Below are 27,044 nucleotides of genomic sequence, written 5' to 3' on the forward strand. Positions count from 1 at the left end.
TTATTAATCACACGTCTGTGCTGTGATAAATATCCAAACTTTGTGTGCTTAGTTAGAGGACTCTACTCATTCCTTGGTGTCTTAGAACCACGTTAATTATAGAGAGAAATGAATGAATTTGAATTTTTTTGCTGGTTTTGTGTGTGTTATTTCTCGACTGTAGTTTCATAATACACTGATTATTATTAATTTCAACGTTTTAAAATATATTAAAAAAATATTTAAAATAATGTCCAGTAGAAGACAGCACTAAAAAAATCAATAGAGAATCTGAACTCGAAATGAATGTTTATTTCATATGACTAAAATTTATAATAAATATTTTTAAAATAAATAAATAAATTGTATAATAATATCTCTTTAAAATATTATTCAAGATAATTATTTTAGTTTAATTATATGCAAAGGCATTTTAAGTTCTGCTGAAAAAATAGAATTTAAACGTGAGAACATAACATTCTTTACACGGTTTAAGTCACATGTTCAAACTTGGAGTATTCGGAATTTTCTTATTGAGTCTATAAAAAAAACTAAATTAAATATTTTTTTACAAAATAAAAACTAATTTGAATATGCATTAAAGTTTTGCCAACTTATTATGGCGTACCTTTATAGCCATCGTAATTTGTATGTGAAAGGTGAGGTGAAACACAACACATCATCCCTTTTTTTTTTATGAACGTTATTCAAAAGTGTTATAAAAGTTGATTTACGAGTGTTTGAAAGTTTAACTCTTACACTGATTTAACTTGACCTCAATATAAATAAAGTTTGAATAAGAATTTATTTTATACTATATTGAATAAAATTTCTTTTATTTTCATACAAATTTAAAAAAGAATATGTTTACTTTCACATCTTACTTTTTCTTCTACAACATTTTAATAACTTCAAATAATAATATACTATTTGATTAATATCAAATAAAAAAAATAATAAAATCTGCTGTAAATAGGAAGTATGAATTTAAGTATTGTTAACATGTCACTACTCAATTCCAAATTCTATTACTTAAAATAAGTAATGTTCCTAAATTGTTTAGAAAAGATTTGTATTGTATAGAAATAAAATATGAAATCTCATAGCAACAAGAAGAAGATGAACAAACTTAATACAACTAATGGAACTTAAGACTTGCTAATTAGAAGTTGAAAAATCACATAAGGAACGGAAGAAGAGAAAGAACTTACTTTGACTTCTTCTCTTCTATGTCGAAAATATGAAACAAAACTTGACATGTTGTTTCTCTTACTCGTTATAAGAAAAATTATTATTACCAAGAGTTAAAATTTGTACATAGTACAATAAATTCATAGGTAAAAGATAATTACATATAGGAAAAAAAATTGTCGGCAAAATTCTGGGTGGTGGATGGGAAGAGAGAAGGGAAAATATAAGAATAAATCTTGATATTAATTCTTTCATTAAAAGTGTCTTTGTTAATGACTAATCGATGGTAAAAAATAACTTTTTTTTTTACAGCGGTGAACCTAAATGTGAGTGATTGTAATTGGTCCAATTGCTTTTATTTTACTAATTAATTATAGCACCTTAGTTTTGACCCAAGAATTAAAGACTAATCCTACATTATTATGTACTTATTTAACTAATTAGAAATTAATTAATAATTATTTTTGTAATGTTATTTCTTTTTTCATTCTTAGTATGAATATATTTTATTCACACTTCGATAATTCTTTTATATTCAAATTATTATAAGTTTTACATTCTTAGAAAAAATACTTATTAGTTTTTAATTTTTAGAAGATGACTTATTTACAAGTAGATTAAATTTCACAAGAAAATCACATATAATAGTTTAATAATTAACAAATTAACATTATATTTTTAAATTTCCACCTCGTTCATTAACATTTATTAATTTAGCATATAACTTATTATTACAATTACCATTTAAGTGTTATTTAAGCGAACTATTATCATTTGAACTGCCTTATATTTTGTAATTAAAAATAACTATCGTTTCAAATATTTTATCATTTAAGTGATAAAATTTTAGAGAACATAATTGGTTATATCTCTTCTTTCTCTAAATACTCTTTTAAAACTTAATCATTTACTATTTAGATATTCTTGTAATGTTTGGACAATATATTTATAATATAGAAAAACATGATACATTATTTCACCAGCACTTAAGCAATCAAGTTATTCAAGTTATTGCTTAAGAGTTTAAGAGTGTGTTTGGATAGAGTATTTTAATGAAGTAATTCATTTTTTTTTTTTGAAGAATTTAGATTGCTTTGTAATAAAATGTTTTGTTTGGATACATAAATTAAAAGGCATTTCAAATGCAAGCATTTTTTAAGGGATTTCAATTAATTAAATTAGTAGAAATTCAATTACCTTCAAAATAGGTGAAATTTGAAATTCTTCTCACTCAACCTCACATTCTAGACTCTTTGGTAGGCCCGATGACACAAACGGGGCCGACGATTCAGACGGGTCCGACGACCTGAATGGCCATGATGATCCAGACTGGTCCGACGACCCAGACGGACCCGACGACCTGAATGGGCTCGATGATCCATATGGGCCTGTCCGTTGACCTGGACAGGCCTTACGACCAGAATGGGTCTGACGATTCGAACGGGGCAGACTATCCAGACAAGACCAATGATCTAACGGGCTCGACAATCCAGACAGTTTCGACGATCTAGATGGGCCCGACAACTCGGATGAGCCTGACGACCCGGACGGACCCTACAACACAGACTGCCCGACGACCCGAACGGGCCCTTCCAAACCTTCGAGCCCGACGACCCAAACGGGTCCAACGATCCAGACGGGCCCGACGACCTGAATGGCTCGATGATCCAGACGGGCCTGTTCGTCGACCTGGGCGAGCCTTACGACCAGAACGGGTCCGACGACTCGAACGGGGCAGACTATCTAGACAAGACCAATGATCTAACGGGCCCGACAATCCAGACAGGTTCGACAATCCAGATGGGCCCGATGACCCAGATGAGCCTGACGACCTGGACGGACCCTACGACACAGACTGCCAGACGACCCAAACGGGTCCAACGATCTAGACGGATCCGACGACCCAGACGAGCCCGACGACCTGAATGGACTCGATGATCCAGACGGTCCTGTCCGTCGACCTGGACGGGCCTTACGACCAGAACGGGCTCGACGACTCGGACGGGGCAGACTATCCAAACAAGACCAATGATCTAACGGGCCTGACAAGCCAGATGGGTTCGACGATCCAAATGGGCCCAACGACCCAGATGATCTTGACGACCCGGACAGAACCTACGACACAGACTGCTCGACGACTCGAACGGGCCCTTCCAAACCTTTGGGCCCGACGACCCGGACGAGCTCAACAACCTGGACGGGTCCGACGACTTGGACGGGCCCTACAGCCCGGACAGACCCTTCCAAATCGTCAAGTCCGACGATCCAGACGGACCTGACGACATGGACGATCCCAACGACACAGACGGGCCCAACGACTCAGACGGGTCAAACTATCCGGACGAGCCCGACAACCGAGACAGGCCTGACGGTTTGGAAGGCCCGTCCAGGTCGTTGGCCTGTCTAGGTCGTCGGGCCAGTCCGGGTCGTCAGACCCGTTTGTGTCGTCGGGCCCTTCTTGATCGTCGAGTTTCCAAATTTATCATGAACTCAAAACATAATTAAGCCTAAAATAAATATTGTTAAAATTAAATTTTATCTCACAATAAATTTAATTTTTTTTTCAAATAAGAAATTGAAATGTAAGGTATTTTAATTTTCTTATCCAAACAAATTATTTAAAAAATGAATGGAATTTAATTGCAAACAATTTAAATGTAAAATATTTCAATTTCTAAGCATTATTGAAATGCTTCATCCAAACACAATATAAATATAAATGTTAGTATGTAACTTTATATATTATGTAAACACAGGCACTGTTATCACAATTTCATATTTGAGTAATCATGTTGTCTCCTAAACACCATTTGTCTATACTCTTTCCAAATCCAATTTTGATTTTGAGAGAATCTTTAAATTGATATGACACAAATATGGATATTAATCATGTCAAATGGAAGTTAGAATGGGTATATATATATATATACCAACTTTGTTTGGAACCTTTCTTTTGCTACACAATTTTTTATTTTTTCTTAATTGTTTAACTTATTTTATATCGAATGAGTTATTTTGATTTTCAAGATATTTTTCTTTTTATCACAATTTTTATATTACGCATTTTTTTTCTTTGTTCGCTAAACAACGTATTGCATTTAGGGAAACATAAATATCAATTTTATTAAATTAAATCATTTTTAGGATGCACATTTTATATTTTTTCTCCTTTTTTATATTTTTTTTGTTTATTCATCATTACCAATTTTTAATGTTATGCTTACTCATGTTTGATATATAATTTTCAATATATATCTATATATACTTATATAACATTTTGTATTTTCTCTATTTCTTTATTTTCTATCTTACAAAGATTTAAAGATGATTTTTTTAAATATTATAATTTAAGAAGAAGAAAATGAATATCAATGGCGGATAATTTTTAAATGATTTACAAAATAAATTTATATCTCCCTTTGACTGTATCTATATTCCTCAAGCGTTGTCCTGTTCTTTTGTTTTAGAAAAACATTATAATGTCTTTTTGATTTTATTATTTATTATTTCATATTTTTTTAATTAATGTTCACTGTTTTCCATGATGGATTCTGGCTAAAAATTTTGGAAAGTTCAAATAATACATTCAATATTTATTTTTAATTATTTTCATTAATACAATAAAAATTAATATATATTATTATATATTAAATATTTCTATATTTGAAAAAAATCTCTATTAACACCTTCTAAACAATAAATATAAAACTTTTATTATTATTTGAATCTTAAAAAAATACCTGTTCTAATTGAATAATTAAATTATTATTATCATCTCCTTAATATGTTAAAGAGTTGAATCTATTTTTAAAAAAAATTAATTTATTCTTTTATTTTTCATCAAAATATTTATTATTTTTAAGGTTTAGATTAAAAAATAATTTAGTATAATTAAATAAAAAATTAAAATACGTAATTATTAAAATAAAATTTAATGTTAATTAAACAACAATTAAAAACCGGCTATAAAAGAATAAAGTACATTATCTTTTCTTTTATATTTATAAAAGTTAGATATACATACGTTCGTGAGATTAAAAAGATAATGTTAAGTATTAAATTAATATTTTATTATTAAGTATGATATAAAAGAGTTAATTTTTCCTTTATAAATGAAAGAAAACAATCAAAAGATGAGACTAAAAATAATAAATTTATGTTGAACTTATTTATTTTAAAAAAAAGAAAGAAAAAAACATGAAAATAAAAGATGAGTATTATACGTGATAAACTCAAAAGACAATAATAAAAAAATAAAAAATATTTAAATAAATATTTTTATTTTTATTTTATTATTTATTAACATTAAATATTGTATTATAAAAAAATAAAAAATATTTAATTTAATTTCATCAATTTTTAATATATAAATTATATTAAAATTTAAAAATTTTAAATATATTAATATATTAATTTTAAATGATTTTGAAATTTTTGGACCATGGCCTGGTGTCTTCTAACATCCGCCATCATTGTTTGTTTTTTTTTTCTATCATTTATCTCAAATTTGATTAAAACTGACACTACCAAAAGATGGAAGGACATACTTTTTTGTTTAAGACATTTATACGATATTGAAGAGTAGGAAAATGTCAAATCATGACTGATTAGTTGACCAAATAAATAAATAAATAAACCCTTAAAATTATCGTAGTGTGGAGTTATTACTTGCAAACTACTTTCATTTATTTGTAGAGCAGCTGTTAGTTGTTCATTTATTTGTTGTAAATTGATTGAATAATGGACCATTCAATATTCTTATAATATGTATAGAAATATTTTTTTAAATATTTTAATCTCTCAACTGTAACATTTAGAAAATAATATCATATTTTTCATAATTTGAAAAGACATTTTTTTTTTCATTCAAGAAACCAAAATCAAATTTATCTTCAACTTCATAAATTAAAAATATTATCAAATATTTCCTATCAGTTGAATTTTGTTAGCAACTTGATAAGAATTTAGTTTAGATATAGAAAAAATAACAAAGGAACAAAAGTTATATAAATTAAATATTAATGTATTTTATTAATAAAGCTGCAGTTTTGTCCTTCAAGAAAATATGAAGCATGTTAAAAAAAAATCACGTTTATTCTTTTTTCTTATAAAAACATAAAGTATTTGTATAATTTATTTTTGATAAACAAGGTAAATGAGTGATATTATGAAGCATGCTCGTACTAATTAAGTGTGATATTAGAACTATTATTGAATTCATACATTCTCAAACGTGCTCTTATCTTTTACATTATAATTATTTTTTGTAGCTATAAATTCAATCATTTTGAGTATGCCTTAATCGTAGCATTTAATTTGTTAGTCTTTAGTATATTTGAAAGCATTTACTGTGTTATTATATTTTTTCTTGTTTATTATGATTTTTTAAACACTTTCATTGTGACATTTTTAGAAATTGGAAGATTTGAAAACATAATGTATAAAGGCGCATTAAAAAGTTATCGGGGCTATTTTTCTTTCTAAACCTTTTTTAATAGGCACGTTAATTATATTGATTAACCTTTCTCATTCATAATACCTACTTGTTGGTGTTAATTATGACGTTGGGATAAGTAAAGATGAAATTAATGGTAAATTTAATTGCTACACATAAGGATACCTATTACTTTAAATGAAAATAATAATAATAATATTTTGTATTTCTATTGTTAAATTGTTAGGAGAGATATTTAGAATTTTTTAAACAACTTTTTAGTGTCACTTAAAACCTTTGTAGAGTAAAAGAGTTGTTTAAAACAACTCCTAAACATATTTCACTAAGAATGTTATAAGTTTGGTAGATATATAAAAATATAATAGAAAATATATTTTCATATAAGATTTTAAACACTGTTAAAATATTTAAAATTAGAAAATGGTAATATTATCGATTTCAAATTTGATGTCTTCATTAAGTATAATATAAAAAATAAACTAATTTTAAATAAATTATGTTATTCATTATCTTCTTGGACAATAGTAGCCAACAAATATTACAAAATAATTATTTTAAGATTACTGGATATCAAAAGAAGAAATATCTTGATAAAGTTGTCACTCTACAAGCAATTTTCAATGAAACATTTATTGATTGATTTACTTTCATAGTATTTAAATAATGCACAAAACTTAACGTGTGCATATTGAAATCAAGTTAAAACCTCAAAAGAATAAAAAAAGACGATGCATAATTGATTATTCCACGCATCTGGTTTAAATAATGTTGTTTACTTCAGGACATATTTTTCTACAACTGTGAGCTCCAAATAGGACTCAGAACAGAGGAATAGGAATTTTTGCATGCCAGACAAACATTGGTTGCATTTCAAATACTTGTATAATTAACAAATCAAAACTGGGAGGCCATTATGAGAGTGTTATGATCAAGAGAGATATGGTTTGAATACGAAAGGAAAGTTAAAAAACAAAAACAAGAAAAAAAGTTATTAATAACTAGCCTTAGATCTAAAATTGATTTTTGACTTAAATTTGTTTTCCTTAAAAAAAATTATAACGTTGATAAATTAGTGTGCATTCCTCGTATACATTGATAGATTTATATATATATATATATTCATAAAAGTTATAGTAATTGAGATATTGTGGTTCTATATATATAACATTAGTTTTATAGATATAAGATATTTGACACTACTTTTAGACTTTGTTCTTTTGAAATTAATTACTATTCAAACATGATAGGAAGTGATAATTTTAAAATATTTTTGGTGCTCTTTTTCGTGGAATGAAGAGTGAGACAAGTCGTTGATTTGCAGGATCATGCTCAATTGTGCATCTTGCATCCCATATGAGATTAGAGAATGATGGTTAGCATTTTACTATTATACTTTCGTTATTTTATTATAATAAACAATCCAAGATATAACGCTGCTCAAGGTATGTAATGAGGAGTAATTCTTGATGGTGATGGAACTAAATTTGTTTTTATTGAAACCGGATATGTTATTCAAAAAGTCAAATGGAACGAGTTCTCTTTTACTTGGAACCGATTCCAATTTCATTAACCTTTCATGCATGAAACCTAATCCATTTGTGAAATCCCTACCATTAATTTTTCAAATCAATTATATTATAATATTTATTTTTTCAAATAATAAATATTATTAATAATTTTTTTCGTCATAAAAAAATTTAAAATTAATTACAATTTATCTAAATATCATTTTATTATACTTTTTCAACACAAATGACAACTAGGTTATTCTACAACACACCCTTAATCCAAAACTTTAAGATAATAGGACAATAGATTCATGAGTATTTCCTTTTATATATGGATAATGATATTTTGACTCACTTTTAATCCATCGCCTCAATCACTCTTTAATTATCTATTTTGATTTTTTAGTGGTATGATGTGATGATCTAAGAGTGATTAGAATGGTAGGTTAAAAATTATAAAAAAAAAAAGTTGAAATATCATTATGTTTTATATATCGTTTAATTTTGTTTTTTTACAAGTATAGACTCACACTTAAATTTTATAGTCTTTGGTTAAAATGTTGCATATGAAAACAAGAAGAATAAAGTTGAAGGGCCTTGGTGAGAGAGCTTGGATCGTGGCACGAGTATTAGATCTATGCTTATATTTCAAAACTTTTGTCTTCTTCCATAAATCCTACACCTAACAGAAGAAAAAAGTCATTGCAATTGTAACCAATTAATGTACTGCTCTCTTTTTTATTATCAATGATGATAAGATAAAGAATTCATGCATTCCAACTATCAACAACATCGTCAACTAACCAACCTCTGCTGGATGAAGCCCATCACAATTTTCTTTACTACCCTCGCTTTATTGCATATTTGCATTTTCTTTTTCAAACATATTGATACTTATGGTATTGTAAGACAAAAGTTTGGATTTTTACAACATTCAATAGTTTGATTTTGTAAGACATTTCTCACTTGCAAGTTTTATTTTAGATTAAATTTTATAATTTTTAAATAAAGGGTTAAATATGTTTTTGGCACATTATTTTTTAATGAAAACTATAATTAGTTCATTTTTAAATTTTTTGACTAATTTAGTCTTATATTTTTAGAAATGTATAGATTTAGTTCTTTTAACCAAATTTTGCCAAGTTTAATTGACGTTTCAAACTAATTTTTCAGTTAACATTGAAGCGAAAATGTGTCTAACGGTGTAAACAACTCAAATACTATAATGAAACACATTTGAACTGTCCAATAAACTTAACAAAATTTGGTTAAAAGAACTAAATTCACACATTTCTAAGATTAAGAGACTAAATTGAACCAAAATTTTAAACAGAGATTAATTCTAATTTTAAATAAAAAGTTAACAGATCAAAAACATATTTAATCCTTAAATAAATTCAGATGTATAAGATTAGATATGCGTGGATGATATGATAATGGATGGTATGAAAGGTTTACATAGACTTTTAAATTACTCTTATAAAAAATAAACTAAATTTAATTTAATCTCACAAAACTAACTTTTTTTAAATAAGATTTACTTGTAAATTAGTATTATATGGCTAATTAACTTAACCTCTCCAATAATATTAATTAGGTTAAAGATTTTTCTCTTTATCTCACTCGTTTATAGTTTGTAGTGAATACGAGACTCTCAAATTTATATTTAAATTTATTACTTTATTGACATTTAGTTTAATACGGTAGATTTGGTACAAAATTAATAGTTTGGGCAAAATTGATGATTACTTATGAGGACACATAAATTAGTTGGACATGTTGGCCAGAAATTTACAAGGGATTAACTAAGAAATGCATTCAGCACATGCAGAGGATTCACCAAAAACTTTATAGCGAGTAAATTTTAAAAATATTGCAATCAGTGGAAGATTTGGAAGCAAGTAGCGAGGAAAAACTAACGAACCAAATAAAACAATAATTTACAGGAATAGCGACAAACCGAGGAAAATTATGACAAATTATCAAACAAATATAGATGGGGATGACAGCTTTATGTATTCACAAATTTATACATTTTTTTTAAAATAAAAAAAATAATTTTTATTATAATTTATACATAAATTAAAATGAACTTATGCATTTATAAAAAATAAAGTAATATAAAATTAGATCTAAGATAAATTCTAATACAATTTTAAAATTTCAAGTATAAATCAAACTTAACTCTACAAACCGTCCTGTGAGGTAAACTTTTACTTCATTATATATACTACTTAATTAATGGCGTTTGAACAATAATCTAATAATGAGATCTCACCTTTCTTGAAAAAGTTGAAAATGTAAGTACTCAATACTCAAACATCTATAGAAGCATGCATTAAAAAATCACAAGCCTTAGTAATGTTATCAATACCTTCCTTAATCCTTACACGTCTATTAATACTGCATAAAAGTTAAGTGATACATAAAAAATGAAAGACCATAAGCATTAAATTTTAAGATTTTATGTTGAAAATGATATCATATCTATTATATGAATAACTGATACTTAAAAAGTAATTAATTTCCATAATTTATCATAGTAAAAAGTAGTATTATAGTCAATTATTTATCGTATATCCAACTCAAATAGAAATAAGGTAGTAAAAAAATTCTAAAGATGTATAATCCTTTAATTTCTTCTAACAATTAATTTATTGAGTGTATAATTATTATGTTAATTTAATATTTTTAAAAGCAATGACTTAGGTAAGTAATTTATGTTAATTATGTAATTGAGATTTACTGATCAATACGTTTTAGTCTTATTATAAGAGGATTGTGATATGTGGTTGGATTAAAGGACTCTTTCTTGATTTTTTTTTTATTAACTTTTACGTAAAGTTGATCGTTTAGATTAGTAAAGTGCTTAACACAATATAACATAAGCAAAGACTAAATAAAATGGGTCAACAAAATTCCAATTGCCATAAAATAGATAATCTTAATTTGCATAGGAAAAAAAAATCTTTGGTAATTTCAAAAATATATTAAAATTCAACAAAATATATAACAGAATGGCTTTAACATATTTAACACAGAAAAATTTCAGCAAAAAGTTTAAGAGAGTTAAAGTTAACACTATATTATTAGTAAAAAATCAAATTTAATCCTTTGCATAATTTGCACTGATTCAATTAGTCAACGAAATTATCTTAAAAATTTACGTACTTATTTATATATTGGAATAAGTAAACCTTTACTTTAATAATATTTTTGATGAAATATTGGGAGATGGATACGAAGAAAAAAAAAACGTTAAAGGGTGGAACATATAATGATATAATTAGAAAGAGAATTATAACGAAAAGAAATTGAACGCATGTCTATATTATTTTGTAGGCTTGGTTTAGAATTTGGAATCTTATATTTATATTTTAGATATGAAAAAAAATTTATTTAAAATTAATTTTGTTTAAAATTGAATATGTACTTAAAGTCAATGTTGTTGGTCTTTTTTATATTTAAGTATTCTCCATCTAAGGTTTCAATCATATTACTTCATCTTTAATTAAGGTGCAAAATCACTTATTTGATAACTAAGCTCTCTATAGTCAATAGTTTAAACATATATTAATATAAGAAAAACAAGCTGAAAATAGAATGAATACATATTTAGAATAACTCTTCCAGACAGGTTAAAAAAATGACCTATAAAAGTATGGTTTTTTTACCATTGATCCCAAAACTAAGAATTACATATTTGTTATGTTTAGAACATTTTATAAAAACATAGATTTACAAACATGTCATTTTATATTTTCCATTTATTAGTATTTTAAAATTTCCACGCACTACAAAAAGAAAAAGAAAAAGAAAACAAAATCACTCGTTAACGTATAAAACACGAACACCTTTTCAGATTTAAGTTTTGAGTTTTGGTTCACCACTAACCATTAGAATAAAAACATACACAACCTGCATTTGCGTACGTGGTTTATATCTAGGTCACATTGTTCTTTTATTCTAGCATAATAAATCACTACAACAAATAGACTCATCACTGTTTATATGACTTAGGAGGATAACTATTGTTTCACTATCCTTCATATGGTGCATAAATTTGGCTCATAGCATAACTCAAAGGATATGTACCTTTTGAAACACACCTCGCATTTTAAATATAATAAACGGTAGAAATTAGCCAAGTTCAATTAACCGATTCATAGCGATGAAAAAAAATGAAAAAAATTTGCATTTGTAATTTAAAATCCATTTTAATTTTTCTATCATGTGATCCTATCCGATTCTTTAAAAGTAACTTCACTATACATGTAAAAGATTTTACATAAAAAATATCCATATATTATAGTTTTATACATCTTCAATCTTGAAAAATTTTAACTACAAAAAGAAAAAAAACCTTTTAACCATTGACGAAATTAGTTGTTAAATAAGTAAAATAAAAAAATAGCAAAAACCCTAATCACAAAATAATTAGTCACAAGTTTTAAAATAGATCGTTAAACTGCTATCGAAATAATTTCGTTCGCTAAATTATTACTGAAATTTTGATTGTTAATCGATCACTGAAACTTTAATTACTTTCAAGCATCAAAAACCAATTTAATAACCGAATTTTCTGTCCCTAATTCAGTCACTAATAAGGACAAATTTTAATTTAATAAAATAATTTTTGATCATTCGATAACTAATAAATATAATTTTTAATTAAATGCATTTTCGATTATCACTGGTATTTATCTTCTTTTCTTTCAAACATTAATTTTGTCTCCTCCATTCCTACTACAAGATGATTTTATGTACTTTTTATACTCTTTATTAAGTATTGAGAAATTATATATTATCTTTGTACCTATAAGAAATCTTGGATCTATAATATATAAGTAACAAAAAATAAAATATAATATGATAAATTGTAGTTAACATTAACTTTTAAACGATTTAAAACTTTTGTTACTCTGAAACATAAAAAAATAAATTTTATTTAATATATTTAAAATTAAAATCAGTATAAATATATATTTTTAATTATTAAAATAAAATAGCGTGATAAACGTATATCGTGTAGGTGTATGTGATTTATCACTATAAGCTATCATACAATATAGGCTACAGCTGTAAAAGAAGCGTTGAAAATAATAATAATCACTTCCATTAACGTTCCCAAATGAAGAAGGAAGAAACTTCCGCGTTGACGAAGTCAATTGGCCATATTTAAACACGTATTTTAATTATATTTCATACTTTAACTATTCTTTTATTAAACTTACCTAACTTTAAAATAAACGGTCAGGAACCCTTTCGTCAGTAGATTAACCTGTTTGCTATTTTACTTGGTTTAAATATCTTTTTCTTTTAAAATACAAAAACTGATTATATTCCATATTAAAGTCAAAAAATGAAGCTTGAAAAGGACTACTTAGCAATCACTTTTGTTCGCTAGGTTAACAAAGTCCTTTTTAGAAAAAGGAAAGTTACAGAGTAAGTATTCATTGAACTAATTATTTCATGTAATCTCATCTGGCCACAAAACTATTGTGTCATGTAAATTTAATCATAATTTTATTAAAATTTATATTGAATAGAGTTTTTATTAAATAGTATCTTTTATACTAATAATACATAACATTTTAGTTTTCAAAGAAATACCGTTCAGTTTTTCCCTCCAATTATAAGTTACACTTTTTCTCTAAGACAGTTATAAAATAAGTAAAATAAGGACATTAGTATTTTAACATCAGTATTTTAACACCGTTCTTTCTTTCACTATTATTTGATCTTATTCCTTACAATTATTTACTTTTTTATTTAAAATATAAAAATTAATTTTTATTAAGACTATTTTATTCTTACACAAATTGGTGTCAAAAATTTTTTCTTCCCTAAATCCAAAGAAAAGTATATTAAATTAGGATACGGTTTCTTGAGCAGATGAGAGTGTGAGTGACCTCCAAGTCCAGTTCTCACCTCACCAGAAAACGCTTGAGAAATAGAAAATGAATTAAAGCAGGTTTTTCCATTTGTGTGGGTTGGTATTTTTTTATTAATCCGACGAAAGCATTGTTATTGTGTTGGGAAGAAAAGAATAATTTAAAGGGAAGAGTAGTAGGGAAGGAATGAGCAATGAGAGGGCGGAGGGCAATAGCGTCATTGAAATGGTTCTGAAATTAACTTGACAGGCAATCTTTGTCTCATATGCAACACAATAGAGTTACACCCAAGGCAAACAACACAACACAGCACAGCGCACACACACCACACGGAACAGCCATCCCCAAGAGAGAGAAACACAGACATTTACATTACAATTTCAATTACATTTAGTGGTTGCAACTACATTCTGTCACTCGCCGCAGTTCCGCTTACAGCATTCGGATCGCACTTGCATATTCACTTCAAAACCTCATCCATTTTCCATCGCTTTTCTGATTTTCATACCTCCAATCGCGCTCGCGTGTGTAGTGCAATCATTGGTTAGATGAATGGTGAATGGTGAACGGTGACAAGTGAATTGGAGAGGGAAGAGAATGGGAAGTAGTGCCGCTGCATCGGCGTCGCAGAGCGATGCTACTAGCAGAATGGAAGGCTGGTTGTACCTCATACGCTTCAACCGTATTGGACTTCAGTTCTCGCGGAAGCGTTACTTCGTCCTCGACGGTAACCTTCTCCGCAGCTTCAAGTCCGTTCCTCTTTCTAATAACCAGGTTCTTTGTTGTTCCTTTTTTTTTTTAATTTATTTTGCCGATTCTTTTTTTTTTTTTTTGAATTCAAGTTGCGTCGATTCGATTGCGAATGAAGGTGGAGAAGTTTCTGGATTAATAGTTTTCGCTCTGCTTGATCGAGTGTGACATGTGAAACTCTTTCTCTGGAATTTTCTTCGCAGGATCCTGTTAGAAGTGCGATTGTAGATTCCTGCATTCGAGTCATGGATAACGGGAGGGAGAGCGTTAACAGAAAAGTATTGCACTCTTTCGGTTTTTCTAGTGTCTTTGATTATGTGTTGTAACCGATGCTGCTGGTGCATGATGCTCATTCGTTGTGCTGATTGCAGGTGTTTTTCATTTTTACTCTCTATAACACTTCAAATCACAATGATCAGTTAAAGGTGAGGTCGCTGTTATGTTTAGGATGTCGAGTTTTGTATTTGAAGTTATGCCGTTGAATTGCTAAGTGCGAGTGTTGTGCAGTTAGGAGCAAGCCGTCCTGAAGAAGCGGCGAGGTGGATTCAGTCTTTCCATGAAGCATCGTTAAAGGTATGCGATCTGAAATGTTTTAAGCCTGAGGTGGAACTGTTTCAAATGAAGGATTAGGTTATTAATGTGAACTTTATAGGGTGCGCCCGATGGAGGAGATGATGCTGTAGGTTGTTCTAAGAGGAGATGGCAATCCTTTAGGTAGAGTGATCTAATTTTGTATATGTGATCTCTGATTAATTTATACTGCAATAAAAAAGTTCCAAGTTGTTTAAATTCTCAGTTGTTTAAGCTGTTTTGGTGATATAGCTGATGCTTGATCTTTTGATTATTTTTACGGTACCATCCTTTCAGACTCAGTGGGTGTTCCAGTAGAAGTCACCCAAATTCTGTCGACTGGACTCTTTCTTCTGCTGATGTTATTGCCCCTTCACCGTGGACAATCTTTGGCTGCCAAAACGGTAAATGTTTGTTTCTATTTCTGCTGTTTGAGTTGTCATTGTTTTGTAAAAGATGTTTTAAAATTTCACATAAGTACTAGAGCTGGTTAATAGTGGTATGAATGATTTTATGGTTGCATAATGAAGGTTTACGACTATTCAAGGAAGCAAAAGACAGGGATTCTGGTGGGAAGGTTGGCAGAATTTGATCTCAGTAACTATTTTTTATATTTGGAGTAGAAATATGATTTTTTTTTTTTAATATGGTCCTTTCTCCAGAAATGGGATGATCACCCTGCAATAATGGCTGTTGGTGTGGTTGATGGAACTTCAGAAGCCATTTTCCAGACTCTTATGTCTCTTGGCCCTTCAAGATCAGAGTAAGTTCATTAGTTGCATTGTGGTCTTCCAGCAGAGGCATTGTTTTATTAGCAAGACATTCTTATTTTTCCTCATCGACTTTGTTTTTAAATAGATTTAAGTAGCATTTCATCATCACAACATATTGGCATGTTACTTCTATCAAATTTTACTATATCATCATTGTTATTCTTAAGATTCGGTGATTGGATGTAGAAGGAATTATGACGTTACAAGAGAATGAAAAGTGTATAAAAGCCAAGCAAATAAAAACCAGAGCAAAGAAACGATTATAATCCAAATAAAGCTTACTAGTCCCTCTTATGTCCCATCTAGGGTACGCAAGCATTAATTAATCGTCATAACTATATTAAAAGACTACTTTATCCAACACAGGTGAAACAAAAATTCATCAAGCTCATGACACCAGTCATAAATACCAAACAAAATAACAGCACACTTGCATATTGTCAGATTGCCTTCCCCACTTTACTCTCCCCCAAAACTTGTGAATTACGTGAGAAAGGGCTCCAAATTCCATCAACAAGTTTATCTTTACTAAATTCTGTAACAAGATCGTGCAGAATTTTTAACTGGACATTGAGCACAGATCGTACCATTTTATGTCTAATGATCATGGCAATAGGCCTAGGTGAAATAGGGTTCTTCCATTGAAAAGAAAAAATTAAATGAACTGCAAATAGAAAAACGTTTAATTTGTAGTAGTAAGCAATTTGATTATGATACAATTTTATAAACCAACATTGCTTTAGTAATATTTAGTATGGAAGTTGTTACTATTGTCCTTAAAAGACATTAATTGTTGGCATGCAGGTGGGATTTTTGTTTCTACAAGGGGAATGTGGTGGAGCACTTGGATGGTCACACAGACATTATTCACAAACAGCTATTTAGTGATTGGTTGCCTTGGTAAAGACCCAAGCCTTTAGTGCCAATCATTGTACCACTACTCGTCCCAAGGTTCTACCAGTCTATTTAGAATAAAAGTTTCAATTTTTCATACATGTTTTACAGGGGAATGCAACGAAGAGATCTCTTGTTGCGGCGTTATTGGAGGAGGGAAGACGATGGGACATATGGTAGTAGTGAATTATGGAAGAAAATTTTCACACACACACACACACATTCTGAATGGAAGTAACTTCTTTGGTTTTCTTTGTCGCAGTTATTCTTTATCATTCCGTGTTTCATAAGAAGTGCCCTCCCCAGAAAGGCTATGTGCGTGCTTGCCTTAAAAGTAATGTATGCTTAAACTGTAGAAATAGTAAATATTTCTTTTCCATTATTCTATTTGCCTTGTACTTTACCTCAAAATAAATGATACTGTGAAACTTAAAGATGGTAATTTGGAATCATAATGTTCTTTGCTTTTTATCATCTTTATTCTGATCTGAAATTAAAATAGTAGAGCTGTCACTGATTCTAAAATCATTCTCCCTCACTATTGTCATTGTAATATCTAATTCATGTATAGAGGATTTCTGGTATTGTTTATTCGGCATATGAAAATTGCTAGGTAGAAAGTTTTGTAGAAGTGTAGGCTAGAGTAGTTGAAGGGTGATAACTTGTATTCTTTTGTAGGTGGAGGGTATGTTATATCACCAGTGAACAAAGGAAAGCAATCAGTTGTAAAGCATATGCTTGCTATTGATTGGAAATGCTGGAGATCTTATCTTAAATCTTCATCAGCACATTCCATAACCATTCGAATGCTCGGGAGAGTTGCTGGTAGTCTTATTTTGTTCAGAAGTTTTCATTATTGAACTCAATTATTTTCCTGCTGGCCAACATTTATTATACATTGCTAGTTGTTAACATTTTTAATAAGAAGATTTAATATTCTAGTTTGTATTTTATTTACCAGTTTCTTGTATACTTGCAGCATTACGGGAGTTATTTAAAGCTAGACTAGGGAATTGTTCTTCTTCTGATTATTCATCTGGAGAGTTGACGACAAAGAGTGGGCTTCATGGAAAGGAAGGGGGCATCACCAATTCTGATACCGAAATTCAGGCAGATGAGAACAATCGTGATAATTCAGTTGGGGAAGTAGATCAAACGCAATCAGAGCATGCAAGCCTTGTCACTCTAAATGATGCTGATGATGAGTTCTATGATGTTCCAGAGCCATCAGACTATGACGAGTCAGAAAATGGGTGGATGACTGAATGTAGTCACCAAAGGTCTCAGGTAATAACGATAGTTGAAATATTTGTTTTCATTGCACAGAAATTAAGTGAACAATTTGCTGTTTTAAGGTAGTCTTTGTCTTGACGTTTAATATTTAGGGATTTCTCTTAAGACATTTCCTATAATATTTAGTTTTTAACTATCAATCACTGCATGGCTTTTAAATGTCATTTATTGTATCTGTTTTTCATTAGAGGGATAAGTTACTTTTCCCATTAGTTAATAGACACCGATTTAGTTTTGAACATTTTGAAAGACTTAAGTTTATGTAAACAGTCAAGGAGTTATTTGCTCCAGAATCCATAAATCTTAAGACACCCAACTATATGTTTAAGAGTCTTTTATATGGTCTAATGGCTTGAAACTTTTTAGAATAATGTAAATTATTTTGGAATTTCATCTTTTAAATGAATAAAGTAGACATCTGCAACGGACAACATTCTCTAGGGCTATGTTTGGAAACATGGCAATGGCCGAAGCAGAGAGGAATGAAATAACAGTTTAAACAAAGTTTGTTTGGGATTTTTATTAAGAAAAGGAATAGAATGGCAATGGGGCCTCCTATTAGCTCCCATGCCACTTGAAGTCCTGACTTTTCCCTCCTCATGAGGAGGGGGAGGGGGTGATAGAGGGGGGTTGAGGGAGGGAATGTCATGAATTAAATTCCCCTCCTTCATTAAACTTTTTAAGCAATCAAACATCGGAGTGTATTGTTATATTTGATTTCATTTCTAACCTTGCGATGCCATTCCATCCTCTCAAAAACCCTCCTACACGTGCCTTAGCCATCACATTAATGGAATAACCACTATATCAGATGAACTATGTATAATTTGGAAATATTATTGACTTGAAATTACAAGTTTCAACAGTTAACGATAATCTCGAATTCCTGATCCTTTAGATATTGGAGTGGTTTAAAAAGTTATTCACAATAGTAGGCCTTCTAATCAAATGCTTACCTTTTAAGGCTGATCAACTGTGCAATTCGGCCCCTTCCTTTTACTGTATGCTCCTATAATTTTGTGCTTCTGCCTAGATAGTTTACATATAGTTTTATATGTTTTTCATATAGTCTAGCGATTTTCTCTTTTTAGCTTCTTGAAAATTTTCGGATGCTCACTGTAAGCATGTTCATCCATTGCTGGTGACACTCCAACGTCCAAGAGCTTCAATTGAAAGCAAGCTGTATTTAGCTGTATTTAGGCATACTTTAATTTTATACAGTTTTCATATAGCCCTAAAACTTTACATTTTATACTGTCAAGCCCATTGGGTGCTCAGTGCAATCATGTTCATCACTGCCCATGGCATTCCAAGATGGTACATTCAAAGGTGGGGCTGCATCTGGGCATATTTACTTATCAGCATCTTTATGATGCTGGACTACTCATCTCATGTTATTCTTTAATAATTTTGCATTGGAAATTTGGTCAAACTTCATATTTTGCTTGACTTGGGCCTTTCCATGTCCTGCTGTGATGGGAATTTCAGGACCTTCGTCATCAGAAGTTTTCAACTGCTGCTAACTTTGTAAAAAGATTGCATGATCTTGCAGGTATTTTTATCCTCTTTGATTGCAGATTATGATTAGCCATGATTTTTTTTCGTTGATTTACAATGTCTAGAGATTCTGTTGCAGTTCAGAAAAGGGGTTATGTTGATTTACAAGAGATGGTCAGGGAAGACAGTAGTATCACATGCTCATACGGATCCACTCTTCCACAAGATCCTACTTGTACATTACCTTGCAGCTTGACTGAAGCAGATCCTTCTACTTTCCTGATACGTGGAGAAAATTATCTTGATGACCGCCTGAAGGTAGCTACAACTTATTACCATTTTTGTGTGGAGATTGCTCTTGGTAGCTCCCGCTGTGCATGCAATTCTTTCTCCATTTTGTTAAATCAGTGATCTTCTAATTATTGGTCAAACACTAAATTATGTTTTCTCTTTTTATGTTACTTAGTTTCGATGCTTTGAGGAAGATACTAACTGCAGATTAACTACAACATATGCAGTTATCCTTTTTTTTTATTTGGTTTAACCAAGCACATCATCACTAATCTCAAATGTCTGGTAATAATTACTAGATTAAAGCGAAGGGAACCTTGATGCAAATGGTTGCTGCAGATTGGGTGAGATCTGACAAAAGGGAAGATGACCTTGGTGGCCGTCCTGGGAGCATTGTGCAGGTTGGTCATTGCGTATGATTATGTTATCTTGACTTTAATTATATTATTCCTGGCTTCAATTATATTCAACCATCGTGTAGCAACTAATGATTTCTATTATAAAGAAAAGTCCATTTGCTGAAGTTTTGTTAGTTGCAGAAATATGCAACACAAGGAGGGCCCGAGTTCTTTTTCATTGTAAACATTCAGGTGATTGATAGTCTTTTTGTGCTTAGGTGGTGACATAAACTTCAGCACAGCGCTAATTATGTGTTTCTATGAACCAGGTTCCAGGTTCTACTACATATAGCCTAGCACTATACTACATGATGAATACTCCCGTGGAAGATGCTCCTTTGCTAGAGAGTTTTATTAAGGGCGATGATGCCTTCAGAAATTCAAGATTTAAACTTATACCGTACATATCTAAGGTGAGTAAATGTGCGGTAAATTGCAGCCTAATAGCACACTTATATATCGACCCTTTTTCGAAGTTATAGGAATGCATGAGATTGAATCTCATCAAGTGATCCAGTTAATTACATTTTCCTCTACTTTCCTTGTATATGCCTCTTACCAATTCCTTGAACATGTTATGATCCAGTTATTTAGATTTTCTAGTAACATTATTTTTTAGAACATGTTATGTTTCCCCCTGGGTCAGTGATTTACTCGATTGCACATAATCACTGAAGGAACTCTATTCTAAAATTTTCGATCCCCTATAAATATGCGTAGTCCATGTTAAGAAGGCAAAATGTCTATATTTGTCATTTGTGCCTTTGGATTGTAAATTGTAAGTCTTGACATTCCTGTTTCAGGGTTCATGGATAGTAAAGCAGAGTGTGGGCAAGAAGGCGTGCCTAGTTGGGCAAGCATTGGAAATCAATTATTTTCAGGGAAAGAACTATTTGGAGGTAAATATTGCGTTGAAAACAGTAGAATAGCAAGTTGTTAGAAAATTAAGACTATCAAAGTAAATATATTGTGTATGCCTGTTTGAGTTTATGCGTATGCTTTGGTCTGCGGAAAACATATACACACGCAGGAAAATTGATCATCAAAGTTAAGAATTGGGCTTAATAGATATGCATGATGCATAAAAAATTTAACTGCCAATCATCTTTCATGTAATTCTTATCTGGAAATCCTGGCATTGATTCAGCTTGGGGTTGATATTGGATCATCTACGGTTGCAAGAGGTGTTGTGAGTCTTGTTCTTGGGTACCTCAACCATCTGGTAATTGAGATGGCTTTTTTAATACAGGTAAAGTGATGTTGTTAATTTTTATTTCCTTGTAATTAGTTACAATGACCTTGTGGAAGAATCTCCGGTTAAAGCAATTGTTATTTTTTCTTTTGAACGATTTTTCTATTCTTTACGCAAATAATTCATGCTTATCATCTTGTTTAGGGAAACACACGTGAAGAGCTCCCTGAATTTCTTCTTGGAACTTGCCGCCTTAACCATCTCGATGCCACTAAAGCTGTTTGTCTGAAACCGTGATTTTCAATGAAACTTCCTGACAATGACAAGTACGTTGTGGAGGAGAGAATTCCCAGGTTGCAAATGTAGATAATTGAAAGTCCACGTTCTCATCTCCACAAACTCACTTTCAGAAGTAATTTTTGTTCAATCAATTTGAATTCTGCACCACTTTATGGTGCTGTGAACGTTGTTAGGATGGATGATGTGGGGGGTGGGGGGGAATTTGTATAATGAAAGTTGCATTTTATTTTCACTACTCCTGATTTTATATTTTTTTTATTCCTTTGATTTAAATACATCATCCATTCCTTTTGCCTGTGTCCAGTTTTGGTGTGTCGAATTCAGGCAATGAAATATTAGTACTTATTTCCTTGGGAAAATGGCGTGCGTTTTGAGTGAAGAAAAAATCATTTACATTTTTTCTCTCTGTATTTCTTTAAATAACAACGCAATTCAATCGAAAATGGCATTATTTTACACTAAGTTATTATTTCCTTATGAAAGATATGACCTGGAATACTCTGCTTTTCTTTTTTATTCCAATGTTTTCCCAAGTCTCCTGTAGTAATCAAGAAATTTTATTTTTATAAATTTTCTCGCTACCAAGTAATATAAAAACTACAAGAGAGTAGTACAAGGTAAGCGGTCTGATTAAGCTAGAAATGAAAATAAATTAAAAAAATGTATGACAGATCTATAAAAAATGTCTACAACAATAATATAGCTCAATATAAAAATAATATAGTTTTTCGGCCCTGGATTCTAAATAGTGATGATTTGGACCAGACAGAGACTTCGAAGGGAAGAGAACAGATGGACAGTGATGATTTTCAATTGATTAAAATGAAAAGAACAAAATATTTAAACGAGCATAAATAGAGTTTAGTAGCCATAACAATAGTTTTCATTATTTTTAGACTATGAAACTAAATTGGGTGAAGCAACATTTTGTAATTATAAAGCTTTTTGGATGCAGGAGCAGTTGGATTGAAATTGAAAGAGAAAAGAAAGCAGTTGAGATGTCAAATCCCTTCTTATGGAAGGAGAGAAGAGGAAGGTTTTTTATAACAGTTTGTTAGCAGTTGGCCCACTCTTCACTTGACATGATTCCTAACTAACTAACTAACTGAGATTGCAATCAATTTTGTATAGAGGATTTTGCTTGTAAAGGAACAAATCTAAACACAACCACAGATCTCCTTTTGTTTCCCAATTTCCTCTTGTGTTTGTGGCATGCACCCACCTCTTCTCTGTCATTGTCTTCAATTCCAATTCCATTACCCCTTAACCACTTCTTCATCTTCTTCTAAATGCAACCCTTCCATTATTCATTCAAATCATAATTTGTGGGGGTCACTGTATTTAGTATTTAGTATATTTGCATCTCCAACATCTTCTCTATTATTTAAGGTTGTAGTAGTATATTTGCATCTCCACATGTTTTTTGTCATTGCAGATAATGTATGCCATTTAAAAAATACATATATATTATTTACGTATATTATTATGATAAACTGACAAACGTACTTATTTTTAAAACTAAAATAAGTAATACTTATTTTTCTAAAAAGACATATATGATGTAAGATGGAGGGAGTAATTAAATCACATATATTATAATTGTTTGTATTTTCTTTGGATAATATCTATATATATTTTTTTATTTTGATATTTATAATGTCCTTGCCTTTTCTCTATACCAATAAATCGAAATAAAACAAAATAATAATTAATATTATTATCTTAACATCCTATGATGAAAGAACCAATAATTTATTTAAAAATAATAGATTAAAAGAAATGGAAAAAATAAAGACAACTTGCCTCATACCGAATCTCTATGTGAATATACTTAAATTTAAGTAAATTTAAAATTTATAAAAGAAAAAGTTAAAATAAACATAATTCATTTTTTTATGCTTTCAGAAATTTTTTTGAAATAAATAATATTTTAAATATTGAAACGACATTAATAAACTTGTAAAATAAAAATTACATAATTCTTGTCAATGTTTTAGGTATTAAAATATATTTTAAATATTGGAATATTTGTTTTCAAATGTTTATGTTAGTGGAAATGTGCATATAATAAATTTTTCATTTTATAAGTTATGTATGCTACCAAGATTTTCGTGCATTATATGAGATTTTTTAAATTTAATAAGAAAACATACTTAAAATAAATTAAGGAAATAAATAACTAAAATTAATCAAAAAAATTAATGAAAATATGACTTAAATCTATATGTACCATATTTATTTATATCGTATTTCAAGATTTAAATTAAGATGAATAGATTTCAATATTTCAATATTTAGTCCATGTAAAACAGAAAGATATGTTTAATTTGATGTAGTGAATCAAATCAAATTTTAAATTTTAGATACTTTATATAGGAGAAATAACTCAATTTAGGGATTTTTTTTTTTTGTTTTAAATGTTCTCTTTTAAAACTTCAAATTCAGATCTACAGTGTCAAAATATGCGTATGTCTATGGGTAAATACATACATTCATTTCATTATACAAGAGCAACTTCAGTTTATTTTTTTGAAAATAGAAACTTGATTTACTACTATAAAAATTAAACTATAATTTGCAACCTTTCTAATTATGATTATTTTTCACTTGATCACCTTTGTATCAATTTCTTAAATATTACAATCACGTCCTTTGGATCTATTTTCATATCAGAGTGACTAGATTAATTTAAACACAAAATCTGATTAGAAAAAGCTTAGCATACTAGTGTGTCTATGTGAGCTGGATTCTCCACTTGTTTATTTATTTTATACTTTTTCTAATGTTCGTGTTATTAAAAAAATAATAATGATAATAAGAATAATAATTCTTTTTTATGTTTTGATATGCTTTCTAATAATTTTGCTTTGATGTACATTATTAATTAAAGGTAGATCTGAGAAGCATGTTTTTCAATTTTCAGATCTACCCATCTTTCTTTGTCACCCTAGTTGTTCAACGTTTTCTTTCTCTTTATAGTGATTTCTTTTCCTTTAATTAACTTTATTTTATATTTTTTCGGTGCAACAAACAAATTTATGATGTCGCACATATGATACCTCTTCATCAATAAAAATATTTCTTTATTAGTTTTATTGATATGAAGAATTGTATTATACAATTGATCTATTTTAGATAATGTTTTGAAAAAAATTGTATTTGAGGAAATAAACTAAAAACATTGGATATAACCAACTAAATTGTAGTTTATCTGTCTAAAGTTATATCCATTACTCAAAAATTTTCCTTATATTAACTATTTTGGACACTATTCACCAATGTAGATATAAAGTGTTGAAGTTTTATATCAATTTTGAATCGATATAATAAGTTTAGTAATATATAACATTAGTTAGTTTTTAAAACCGATTTTGCACATCTTACATGGACTCAAATATAACATAAAGATTTTTTTTACTGATTAATAATTGATGTATAAAATGTTTCTAATAATAATTTTGTTAATTATTGTGATTCGCATGTGAATAATCATAAAAAAATTGTACAAAACAACCAAATGTGCATTAAAATTGTGAAAAAAAGAAGTTAATGAATGCTCTACTTCTTTTTTTTTTTTTTTTAATTTATATATGATAATAGTTTTTTACTGATTTTTTAAGTTATGGTATATTCAATACAAAATAATATTTTATGTTGTTTTATAACTCAAGTTATTCTAAAATCTAAAATTTGTAATAAAATTAATTTCATTCAAAATATCAATTCAAAACTATAAATCACATTGCAACTGTTAATATTCAAAACAAATTTATAATTTGAGTTATTTAAAAATAAATCTATGTTAATATTCAAAACAAAGTTATAAAATGAGTTACTTAAAAATAAATTTATGTTACACAAGATGATTATTGAGTATAACTATAGAAAAAAGGTATTTTTGGAAGAGGTGAGAACTCATGTTCTATGTCGATATCACATTATAACCATTTATAATATATTTATATTATACTTTTTAAGTTTTTTCAAAATAAGCTTTCCTCTTTTCATGAAATCATATTATATTTACATCTATTCAAAATAAAACTAAAAATAAAAACATAAATATTTCCTTCCTAATAATCATTTGTGATCATCATAATTGAGAAACAACACAGGGGCAAACTATTTTTTAAAAGAGAAAACTTTTTACTCATGTAGGGACAAATTGTTAGAGGGAACAAAGAAAAGGGAAGGAAAGACTCGTGAAGGGAGGAGATACCAATATTTTCTTCTAAAGCATTACATTTTTTTAAGAAGCTAAAGTCCAAAGTTTATATTTAAAAAAAAAAAAACATGCTTCTAAAATAGCCCAAAAATTATATGGGTTCTCACATACATCAATTAAATACTTAAAAATTAGACGATCTACAAAAAATTATACTAAATTCCAACCCATAAATTAACATCTATCATAACTATTTGACTTACTTAATAATTATATTCTTTTAGTACAAATGTTAGCGATTTATTAAATATGAGGATATAAAATTGAATTTTCAAATATTTGATATATAAAATTTCGATAATGAAGATAATATACCTTGAGATTTTTCTTTGTATAAGTCTTCCCTTTTTCTTCAATTTTCCTAAATCTTCTCTTAGAAGTTCATGCATGGTTTGTTATGGAATAAGGGATGTTTATGGATTAAAGCTTGATTTTAGGATCATTGATAGTTAGACTTTGACATTTTAAATGATAAGAAAACTCGTAATGTTCTATTTCATAATCCCCTTAATACTATATTTTTTATAATACAAAAAAAAATAATATAAAAAAAAATATAGTTCGGTTTGATTCGTAATTTAGTCTTAGTAAGAAATACAAAAAAAATAAAAATGAATGAATATCTTTCTATGTTTATGCTATTTGGTGACTCTTTTAACCGTTGTTGAACAATTATAAGAGCCATATCATCATTACATGTATTTGATTTGGACTAAAATCTAAAATTTTTCACAAGTGAGTTTAATCTGTTGGTATTTTTGAATTATGAGCAAGAGTATGCTTTATTTTATTTTTGTATTTGGAAGCATGTAAGTATACATAAATCTTAACCAA

General features: G+C 29.1%; 1 protein-coding gene across 1 annotated transcript; it reads left to right on the forward strand.

The window, feature by feature from the left end:
- The first annotated feature begins 14,317 nt into the window (after window positions 1-14,317).
- LOC114185046 (Pleckstrin homology (PH) and lipid-binding START domains-containing protein) lies at window positions 14,318-23,252 on the forward strand. Its single transcript, XM_028072541.2, has 21 exons — window positions 14,318-14,801; window positions 14,981-15,055; window positions 15,149-15,202; window positions 15,285-15,350; window positions 15,430-15,491; window positions 15,645-15,751; window positions 15,878-15,924; window positions 16,010-16,110; window positions 16,925-17,020; window positions 17,126-17,190; window positions 17,277-17,348; window positions 17,693-17,839; window positions 17,994-18,301; window positions 19,796-19,859; window positions 19,944-20,122; window positions 20,395-20,496; window positions 20,635-20,685; window positions 20,763-20,906; window positions 21,297-21,392; window positions 21,641-21,742; window positions 21,890-23,252. Exons 1-21 carry the CDS (start codon window positions 14,625-14,627, stop codon window positions 21,980-21,982), a joined length of 2,208 nt encoding a protein of 735 aa, XP_027928342.1. The 5' UTR covers window positions 14,318-14,624; the 3' UTR covers window positions 21,983-23,252.
- Window positions 23,253-27,044: the final 3,792 nt, after the last annotated feature.

This window comes from Vigna unguiculata, chromosome 5 (assembly GCF_037176805.1).
Source record: "Vigna unguiculata cultivar grain cowpea cultivar isolate G323 ecotype 2 chromosome 5, ASM3717680v1, whole genome shotgun sequence".
NCBI classification, from domain to species: domain Eukaryota; kingdom Viridiplantae; phylum Streptophyta; class Magnoliopsida; order Fabales; family Fabaceae; genus Vigna; species Vigna unguiculata.

Excerpts from the sequence above, each read along its gene's own strand:
- LOC114185046 (XM_028072541.2), top strand. The coding sequence starts at position 14,625 with ATGGGAAGTAGTGCCGCTGCATCGGCGTCGCAGAGCGATGCTACTAGC. Across the intron at positions 20,123-20,394 it reads ATCTTGATGACCGCCTGAAG|ATTAAAGCGAAGGGAACCTT; the intron begins GTAGCTACAACT and ends AATAATTACTAG. Across the intron at positions 21,743-21,889 it reads AGATGGCTTTTTTAATACAG|GGAAACACACGTGAAGAGCT; the intron begins GTAAAGTGATGT and ends CATCTTGTTTAG.